Here is a 10,570-nt window from a genome sequence, read left to right on the forward strand (position 1 = left end):
CCTCTTCTGCAGGCACTGTGTGGACTTCCTTCACTTGCTGCTCCCTGCTGCCCTCCTACAGCAGAGACCAGAGCAGCACACAAAAGACAATGAGGAGCTCTGATGGAAGAGCATAAAATTACCAGGTATGGGCTGACCTGGATGTTCTGTATGGATTTCACAGCAATCACCAAGTTTAGGTAGAGAAAACAGCAAATCCATATTTTGGAAGAAAGCAAAGACCAAACTGTTATGGACCAATCAAGGAATGGGAGAATATGATAAAGTTCAATAATTACTAAATCCAGAAGAAATAAACATCTAGAGGATTTAATTTTAGAAGCATAATATATCAAGTCACTTAAGCTCTAGTTTTAGTCAAAAGAGAATTTTAAAAATCAAAATGGAAGTATGGTATTTGCACACTAATTTTTACAACTGTGCAAATAAGATTCAACAGTAAGAGGGGATGCAGCTGTCAATCTACGCTGTGTAAGTGAGCAGGGAAATAGAAGACATGTGGGATACATAAGGGACATATTCAACAGTCTACAGGATTTGGGTTTTATACATCAGGATTGTTAGACAAAAGATTAAGTGAAGGCAGCTACTGTAAGCAGTAGATCATAATAAATTTTTAAGTGGCTCCATTAAGTACTCTGGCAGGAAAAAATATAAGCTGTTCTTTAGTTTTTTTTAGATAGTGCCAATTAAGAAGTTGTCAAATATGATCAGTTCTTAAGATACAAAAGAGTCCACAACACAAATGCCACTACCACACACATCTATGATACAAAGAGAATTTTATTTTCTAAGTTCTTGTGAAGAAAACTGGGTTCAGATGCTCATGCCAAGATAGGAAATAATATTTACTGCATATGGAACTTAGACTGCATGCTAGCAGATCTCTCTACAAGATCTTTTTTACCTCAGAACGCAACTCACACATATTACAGGCATTTAATAGACAGCTTGCAGGTTACTTACAGCACAAAGTTCCACAAACATAGAAATTCATCTCCTGACCCAAAATTAATTAGAAAACTGTTTTCACGTGGAATAAAGAGTAGCATCAGCAAACTGCAGAGAAAACCAAGGCAACTATGCCATTCTCATGAAAAAGTATTACCGTTATATACAGTAGTTATAACACACTAACAAAAAGTTTACACTTCCTCGTTATTTACAATGGAGTGCAAATAGAGCATATACCTCAGCTCCCACAGCAATAAATTTTTGTTTTCCCCACACACACACAGCTTTCCTCAATTTCCCAGGTTCCAAAGACACTGTTCCATAGCAATGGAAGCCTTATTTCAGTTCTGTGCTTCTTGTAAAAGCATCACATTCACAAGTTTGGCAACTGGGAAACTAAGGAAAAGGAAGAGGTAATTTTACAAATCCTGCAACACATGAACTTCAATAGCATAGGAAAAACATGTTCTAGAACAACATGTTATAGCACCTTACAGCACTTTTAAAGTGGATCCACCAATTCTACATGCTGAACTTTCCTCGGAAGTCCCCACTAAATATGAGCTTTCGCTTTCCATGCTGGTATCTGCTTAACTCCATCAGTTCTTGTAAGGCTGGGTTTGGCATTTGACTTCAGACTGCAACGTCCAACCTGGGGAGCAGAGGTGGAGTTAAAATTATACCCAAGACAACTGAATTAGAAGATGTTCACAAGAAAAACATTTTAGAAGATTTGCTGCACTTCTCTCAATGTAGGAAGAATAAAATAGTAAGTCTGTGCAATTGGTTTAAGTACATTTATTCTTCAAAACACTCAACAGTTAGCAATTAGAGGCTCAGTTACAAACTCATAAAATTATTCTGCTTTTATCAGAAAAATTCCATCTTTTTGTATCTACTCCTGAGCATGCTGGCCTTAAACACTCTCTCTTCCAGGACTTTATGATCCAGCTGTTCAGATTCTGGAACAAAAGCTATTCCATAAACAAACTGTTCCAGGAGCTATTTTTGATCTTTGTATCTAGAATCAGGTATGTCAGCTATGCAGTGCAATAGTCTGCAGCATCCAAAATACAAGTATGGTCATTAAGATGTTTTAATTTTTTCTTTGGGGGAAAAAAAAAAAAAGTCAAAGAAATTTATAAAGACTGCACCAGAACTGTTGACACACTGAAGTCTGTAAAATATACACTACATTTAGCTTGGAAAATCCTTGAGGCAACTGAAATAAACAAAGTAAAATAAAATGAAATCATTATAGATAGAAAGAGAAATACACACACATTAGTTTTCCTCAAGTTTTCAGCCACACAGAAGAGCAGCCTCCAAAGAATGTCTGGATTTCCATTATATGTTTTGCATTACTATTTCCCTCCATTAGGACAACAAAGGCCACAGTCCAAATCTTTTACCTCACTTCTATGATAAAAAGATAAAATTGCTAAGCAGAGAGACACAGTTTAAATTACTGCCACTTATTTCTATCCATCTCATCTGAGCAGTTCTGAGGTTTGTGGAAATGTCTAACAAGCAACCAACCAACAGCACTGCTGGACTGCATAAGCTGAGGCAGCTGGCACAGGCTCATCTACAGAAACCAGTGCTCAGAATCACCTTAGTCCAATGGCTCTGCCTACCATTTTTTTGTTGCTAGAAAAAAACTGTATTTTTCATGGGCTTTACAGCAGAATCTCAACTCATTTTGGATCAAGATTAAAACTGTGTGGAAATTACGCTCAAAAATATTACAGACTTTGCATTTATTTTCATTTCTGAACAGTTAGAGTGTGGTAGTCAGACCTTTCTGTACGTTCCTAAGGCACTTATTTGAAAAATTAGTCAATAGCTACTTTAACACACTCTTGATGTGCACAGATACCTGCTAGGCACCATTGAGCTAATGTCTATTGTTCAATCAACTGAGCTGAATTTTTAAAATCTGTCTTTTTCTCTTGGCACATCTAGAAGTGCATTTACCAGTCTAAATCCACCCAAAATTATTTCATCTTTGAGACTCTCTGCTTTGATTATACTTGAAAGAAACTAACTACCTAGGCTGATGGTTTAAAACATTGTAGGAAAGTTCTAGACTTGTGAAAACCCTGCAACTATCCATGCAAACAGCAAAACAGCAATCAGTTGACGAATACAAACACACATTCTTATATGAAAACATACCACTGGCACCTCAGGACTAGAAAATGGAGAGCTATCAAAAGACTGATTTTCTTTGTCCAGTGAATCATCTTCATCATCATTTTTGTATGCAAATTTCTGCTTCAGAGCATGAGTTAGTATAGCAACGGGATCCCAATCTGAACTTTGCCTCTTTTTGGGTTTGGAGAGAGGAGTACCTCCAGGAGACCTATGAACAACAACAAAAAAATTATTGCCTCCTAATCCTAATCCTGTGCTGAGCAATCCAAAATCTAGAGACACAACTTCTGTAAACAGCCTATCCTATAAATCCCTGATTACACTAATAATGCTGCCATAACTTTACAGCAATTCATCAAATACAACTGACACAATTATACCAACTTGTCAGCCACATTCTTAGCCTGAAAACACAACTTGATGCTGGTCCATAAAGAAAAATGGCAGTAAATCAACAGTGTTAAGTACTGCAAATAAATAATGAGCCAAAAAAACGGGGCAAAATTGCAGTCTTTATACCAAGTTATTTTTAAGGTCTATTAAAGTATGTTAGTGAGAATGCCCCACTAAAGTATTTCATAATCACTGTGAACACAATTTAACTTTTTTTCATTTTAAGTTCATGTAAATTCAAAAATCAAAACAGCACCTGCACCCCAAAACTTACCATAAATGTGGAAGCTAGTGACTAGTCCAAGAAAATAAATCATAAGACTTTCTAACCATTGAGATATCTGGGAGGGGGATGTGTGAAACAATCTAGCGGTGTTCAGCCTTCTGCTAGTAAATTGCTGTCTCGAGGCTGATGATTTGCACCTAATAATGCACACTGACAACACTGAATTTTAAGTCCGGTAGTTACAGTAAATGTTGTTCAGCAAAAAATGTGAGAGGACTGAGTTCACGCTTCTTACAAAAACAAGCCCTCAGAGCTTGCTCAACATGTAAGACAGTGCTTGGATGGTAGAAACTGGGATCGTCAGGGTCTCAGTTTTTGAGAGCAGAGGACTTCCCTTTGCAGTGCACACATTAAACTACTGTCAGAAAGATTGTAACAATTTTGATCATCATTACTCCCCCCAAAAATATAAATTCATTATTCTTAAGTTAAGTTCTACTTCAGAATACAGGTAGATGCCTAAATCCAGAAAGAATTCTGGATGTACACCTACCCCTTCCTGCTAATTATGACCCTGCTCAACAGGTTAAAACTGTCAACCTAAACATCACATTTTCTTCACTCACTATACATGGAATTATATAGAAGAAAACACATATAAAGCAAAGATACAGGTTTGCCTAAGTACACTTTATATTTGCTTTATTTACTGTGAAAATCTCATTGACAGCATAAAGACATGCTTTAGATTTGAGTGGAAATTATTTGCCCAGTTTTGTGCTACTTATTTTTGGGGATAAAGCTCACAGTTAAAATGTTGACACGAGAATGCAGTAAGTTTTGCCAAGTGACCCACATTAAGAGCTTCAAATATTCACTACAGATTCAGTTGGTCTTAATTTTTCAACTCAAGAAGTTCAGAAAAGACATCTGACAATCTCCATAACACCTAGCATAGCAGAGACCAGAAGAGGTGTTGCAGTCTTTAGTAAAACATTTTTGTAACAAGTTAACTGCACTTACCATCAAAGCAGCTGACCATTAAAAATAGTTATAATCCAACTGTACTATTGAAATACAAATTTATAGAACATTTTCAATAAAGGATACAGCATGTGTTTTCTTTAACGCGTCAAAGCTTGAACCAGAGTATTTTGGGGATGCTAACAGTAGTTTTTTAAAGTTTCATCAATAATTTGGCTTTCACAGTGATTTCAGAAGGGTTCTTTTTTCATATCAATTTCCTTTAACTGCACATGCAACTTTGCAAACAACCTCTCACCTCCCCACATCAACTTGAGATTTGCGTACTAGAGCAGCACACTAGTTTTAAATGCTGTGATGGCTTTTAAATGCATTTAAAACATGCTATGTCACAAGTATCTCACATTCCATCACGCTGTGAACTCAGAAGTTCAGTTTGCCAGCAGTAGCTGCTCTTTAAATGATTGGTATTCTGTGGTGCTACTGAAGTGCTTTGATGCTTAGGTAGCCTTGGCTTGCTGAGATTGCACATCCAATCCAACCTACCTCTCAACAGCTCGTAACTGAACTTTGTTTAGGTCTTTCAAAACATCCATCATACTGGGAATATTCTTTGTCCTCTGGTGATCAGCACTGTCAGGTGCAGTTGAATCACTGTTTCTTGCAGCTTGGCGTTGTTTGATAAGTTCCAGTGCAGAATTACTAGCATCAACAGCAGATGGTGCACCAGAAGGAAGTGGAGGAGGTGAGGGAATTACAAAGTGATTGTGAGAGACGGACAATGGCGTAGAAGTCATGGCTGGCAGTGGGTAAAATCCATCTGGGTTACTGGGAGTTTTAAAGGCTTCTGGATATAGTTAGAGAAGCAAAAGAACATATATTAACATCTATGATGAATCAGTTTTAAGTCAAGATAAGACTGTCCTCTGAAGGCACTTTCTCACACACCTTGCACGTTACAATGCAAAGAACTAAACTTAAAACACAGAACATTACTTCAAACCCCAAAATTCAGAATAAATGAAATAATGAATCTGAGGTGTCTTGTGCTGCTCTGATTTTCTCTATTTGTGTCTTCAATCTAGGCACTAGATAAATCTGCAAAGCAGCCTGCTGTTATACACAGTTCTCAGTGGTGTAGAGGTTACAGTAACCTACATGAAAGCAAAAGATAACCACAAAACATTTAAAATAGATTACAATACTGGTGCAATGGAGAACAGACAGAGCAGCTGAATCACAGAAGTGCCTCACAATGCCACATAAAAGTAACTACCTCACACCAGTCCAAGTATTTCTGCAACCACAGCGGGGTGGGTCTGCAAGTAAGACAACTGAGACTCAAAACTTTTAAGGGGAAAAAAAAAGGTCACAAGATAGCAGTGTGTATTGGAGACCAGCTACATAGGTCACATCTGTTGGTAGCATTTGTTTTTATTAAAGCCCCAGCCTGACTGACTTAGAATACTTTCTCTACCCATTATTTTGATAGCTTTTTGAAACAGTGCAAAACCCCAAAGGGACAATTAATAATCTGTGTCTTTTTATAAAAGTTATTGGTAGCCTACAGATAGTGATGTTACTGAGCTCCTTCACTAACATGGAAATGAGTAAAAGAGTAAAAAGATCACTTAGGATCAACTGCATTTCAACTTGGCAAACAGACAACAAAACAGAAGGGAGCAAGTGCACCAAATGGCAAAAAGTAAAACAAAATACTACATTCAGTAAATTTGGTTAGCATATCTGCAGTTAGGAAAGTTAAAGATGTTCTCTACCAATAGCAGAAATGGCAAGCTCTAAAGCAAAAAAGTAAGGAAGACTGGTTTGCTTCAAAACAGAGGGGCTTACGTGAGGGAATGCTTCCCAAGGTCTGTGCTGAAACAATTGCAGCAATCTGAGCACGGAGAAAGGTCAGCTCATCTTCAAGCGCAGAAATTTTCTGGAGCGCTGCTTGATCAACACTATCTTTTTGTCTATTGGTTTTTGGAATGCTCTGTATTGAATCTAGAGATGGATATAGGTCAGGAGGAGCTGTACTTCTCTCTTTTCTCCTCAATTCAGTCCTATGAAGCAAAAAAAGACACATTTTCAAAAGGCCCAGCCAACAATGGAACCCTCAAAACTACTTGGTGTGTTGAAGCAAGCTATCATCATTCTGCAAGACATAACTTTTCAAACTAAGAAAACTACACTTTTAACTACTCATAACTTTTAAAATGTTTCAAGTCTCCCTTTGCTCAAGTACAATGCAGATTCTTGCAAAATCATCATAAAAATCAGTCAGATAATTCACTCAGGGATAATGAAACATCATAAAGTTACAGCAGGATTGAGTTGTCATTATTCAATAAACATTAGACTGACACCATAAGGTGTCTCTCCCTTCTCCCCAAGTGAATATGAAAGGCAAGAGAATCAAAGAATAATGATCTCCTAATTAGGCTTCAGAAATTTTAGTCATTTATCAAACTTTAAGATGAACACTGCAAGCAGCAAAGGAGTTACAATCTTTCAGAAAATGTACTGGAGAATAGTAAAGTTTAATACAAACTTAAGCTACTATAACCAAAAACAGTATTAGAAAACTGTGCTGTAAGTCTCAGGTTTTAATTTTAAAAATTGTTTCAAGTCTGTGTCTGTGTTTCTGTGTCTGCAGAAATATACATGAAATATAATATAAAATCAACCTACCAGAATTTCATTATGAAACATGGAAAGAAACTAAATTTACATGATCCAATTAAGATGCACTAAGGTTTGATTGAAAAAAAAACAAACCAGACTTTTCCCCTTATTTTAAACATCCTTTTACTTCAAATCAGACCTGCAGTACTGCTTTCTGATTTGCCCAAAAGCCCTTGCTATTAATATTAACACTGCTTGAGAAGGAAAAGGTATCAATCAGAGTAGTTGTTCTTGAAAAACATCCCACAAAGCCAGGAGGAGGAGCAGCAGCAAAGAATGGAAACAATGAAAGAATGAACTGTCACAGTTCTGTGAATCTGACCAGATAATGAACAGCATGAGCAAGACAAATCAGGCCAGGATTTTTTTGTTCTTTTAACAGTGTTCTTGTTATTCTAGTATTTTACAGCTGTTACAAACAAACTTTAATAATTTAACAGTAATGCCCCAGGAAACATAAGATGAAATGCACTGTGTCAAAACTTCTCCAATGAGAAGTGTATCATTTGAATTCATCAATTTCTTGTATTTTCAATACTGGCAAGCAGCACAAAGATCACAGAAAAACAAATGCCAATATGAAGTAGAATTACATTGTCCTATGCAGATGCAGCACAAGACAATACAAGTGTCCGCATTTTAATCTTAGTTCTGCTCTAACTCATCCTCTGATTTTGAACAGATTTTTAAAAGAACACTAAGACGACTTTCTATTTCTTACCCAGAGGGGGAAAAAACAAAAGACAAAACTGTATACTATTTGTGTCTGCAAATTCCTAGACAATGTCATTTCACTGTACCTGAAATATTTTGTCATTTGTAAAAATATTTTCCTTCTACCCTCTATAAAAGGTAGAAAGATTTATATAAACTATACTAAAAATTATTTAAAATTTAAAAAATAATTATGTTCGTATTTCCCTCAAAGCAACCATCAAGGCTTACACGTGGCATTATAAAAATCAAAGTCAAAAGGAGACATTTAAATATTTTTTCTTGTTTTGCCCCTTACAAAATTTATCAAAAAGGTTGTAAACTAAAGGAATAAAGATAGGAATAATCTTATGGTATGCTGCAATAACCAGGTCCCTCCCTCAAAAAGTGCTTTGCAAGTGAAGATCATTTAAAATACCAGTAATGCAACTGACATACTACTATGCAGAGAAAGGAAGAGACTCAGTTTCAGAAATATTTCAGAAAAGAATGATTTACATAGTAAGAAGTTTCAGGTAAGCAGGAAGTGCCCCCCCAAAAACACCCAAAACATTTCCAGAAAAGGTTAGGAAACAAGAAAAACAAATTTCAACACGAAATCACACACCACAAAGAACAGGAGGCACAAGTTGTTTCTATTACTCCTTTTTATATGTCTACTTACCTAAGTCTAGTACATGCTTGTCCTTCATCATTTGCTACCCACAGGACATCAGCAAGTGATGGAGCCACAGGAGCTGGAGCTGCGTTTTGTTCATCACAACCCAACGGACTTGGGTCTTGAACAAACTAAAAACGAACAATGCCAAAAAAAGCATGAAAGGAAAGTAGATTCAGCATATACTGAAGAATATGCCTCAGCAAATGCCTCACTCAACTTCCAGTGCTATAGAGAAGTTGAAGTGAGTAAAAGCAATGCCAAACACAAGTTACACAAGCTAAAAAGAACAGGAAAGCTACTATCAAATTAAGAAACAAGAAAATGCAAAGAGGTGAAGCATACACATGACAATAAATTGCTTACTTGGAAATAGGGTCTGGGGTAGGGCTCCAAGGAAAGAATACTCCCAAGTCTACGCACAATACTTCGAGTAGATCCATATTCCTTTTTCTGGCAAACACATGTGACCTAGAAATTGTTAAACCTTTGAATTTGAGAAGCAAAATCAAAGCCCTCAGTTCTTACAATCAAAGTTATTTAATCATTTCATGTAATAGGTAGTTAAATATAATGCAATTCGGTTAACCTAACTTTTCAATACTCTTCAAGCTGAAAGTCCAAAGAGGCCTACATTGGTATGACAGTGTTTAAAACACTGCCAAAATACAGAGTATTTTAAAGAGGCATAAAGGGCAGTATTTTCAGATACTGACAGAAGAAGAAGGACAAATTTAATTAATTACATGCATCTGTATAATCTGTCTTTCTTGGGAAAGAACAATCAACAAAGAAGCGAAATAAATTTTACATACCTTGGCCTGATACTTCCTTATGACAACATATAACTGTTGGAAATGCCTTCCTGATAAGACTGCTGAAGGAAGGCATGTTCTAAGCGTACGAGTGATACTGCTGCCAAACATGTGAGTTTCAAAAAACACGGCCTGTCAAAAAAAGCAACAGCTTCCAACAACAGAACAACAGAAAGTAACACGGACAGCTCAGCCAAATCAGCACTCTGGAGATACTCTGGCAGTTTCCCCATAAATAAAGCTCGGGTTGTTTCAGAACCACAAGCTGCAGCAGTGCCTCACTGCTGTGATCCCCCAGGGAGGAGCTGCCCACCGCCTCCCGCCAGCACCAGCCCCGGGCACCATCACTGCGCCCCTCCAGCTTCCCACGCCACCCCTTCCCCTCGTCTCTGCACACACAGCATCAACTGCTACTTGGGAATGGGTACGCGGCCTTTTATTTAAAACACCAAAGCACGAGCAGCCAACGCTACTGACTTTCTTACGCTCAGAGCAGGGCAAATGGGCCACTTGACCGGCTGTGTCAGGGCAGCGAGCCCACGCGTCCCCACGTGCGGCCAGCATGTTCCAACAAACCCAGCTGTGGGCGAGGAAGGCGCTGAAGCCGCTCCACCGCCAGCGGTGCCGACCCTCCCTCCGTCCCTCCCTCCCTCTCTCGGCCGAGGCACAGCGGCTGCAGGCGGGACGCCCCGCACCAGCGTCTCTCTGCTGGCGGAGCAGCCCCGCGCCGTCCCGGGTCTCACCTGGCGGTGCGGCCAGCCCAGGCAGCGCAGCAGCCGCCGCAGGAGCTCCAGCAGCAGCGCCATGGGGGCGGCGGGACAGGCCGCGCGAGCACGCGGGCAGCGCTCCCCGCGCGCAGCCCGAGCCCGCGCCAGCCGCCCGGAGCCCGAGCCGCCCGCGCCGCAGCGCCACTGGCGGCTGGGGGCGGAGCGCCGCGCAGCCCGGCCAATAGAAACCCGGCAGTGCTCGGGGCAGAGCCAA

General features: G+C 39.0%; 2 protein-coding genes across 2 annotated transcripts in view; one reads left to right on the forward strand and one right to left on the reverse strand.

The window, feature by feature from the left end:
- Positions 1 to 4,874, forward strand: part of PDE7B (phosphodiesterase 7B) — a 184,315-nt gene extending 179,441 nt beyond the window's left edge. The window contains exon 12 of the mRNA XM_085055648.1: positions 13 to 4,874. Within this exon, the coding sequence (XP_084911774.1) occupies positions 13 to 116 (104 nt within the window). The 3' untranslated portion in view covers positions 117 to 4,874. The remainder of the gene's footprint in view (positions 1 to 12) is intronic.
- On the reverse strand, positions 768 to 10,436 carry MTFR2 (mitochondrial fission regulator 2). Its single transcript, XM_085055656.1, has 8 exons — positions 10,333 to 10,436; positions 9,590 to 9,721; positions 9,141 to 9,245; positions 8,781 to 8,905; positions 6,566 to 6,780; positions 5,261 to 5,561; positions 3,133 to 3,319; positions 768 to 1,606 (listed from the first exon to the last, which is right to left on the reverse strand). Exons 1-8 carry the CDS (start codon positions 10,393 to 10,395, stop codon positions 1,508 to 1,510), a joined length of 1,227 nt encoding a protein of 408 aa, XP_084911782.1. The 5' UTR covers positions 10,396 to 10,436; the 3' UTR covers positions 768 to 1,507.
- Positions 10,437 to 10,570: the final 134 nt, after the last annotated feature.

This window comes from Lichenostomus cassidix, chromosome 3 (genome assembly GCF_008360975.1).
Source record: "Lichenostomus cassidix isolate B80296 chromosome 3, HeHo_3.0, whole genome shotgun sequence".
NCBI classification, from domain to species: Eukaryota; Metazoa; Chordata; class Aves; order Passeriformes; family Meliphagidae; genus Lichenostomus; species Lichenostomus cassidix.

What these genes read in the sequence shown, in the direction of transcription:
- MTFR2 (XM_085055656.1), bottom strand. Translation starts at nt 10,395, where the DNA reads ATGGCGCTGCTGCTGGAGCTCCTGCGGCGGCTGCTGCGCTGCCTGGGC. An exon ending in CTTGGGAAGCATTCCCTCAC is followed by an intron (nt 5,562 to 6,565) that starts GTAAGCCCCTCT and finishes AACTATATCCAG; the next exon opens with AAGCCTTTAAAACTCCCAGT. An exon ending in CTAGTCCTGAGGTGCCAGTG is followed by an intron (nt 1,607 to 3,132) that starts GTATGTTTTCAT and finishes TCTGCTCCCCAG; the next exon opens with GTTGGACGTTGCAGTCTGAA.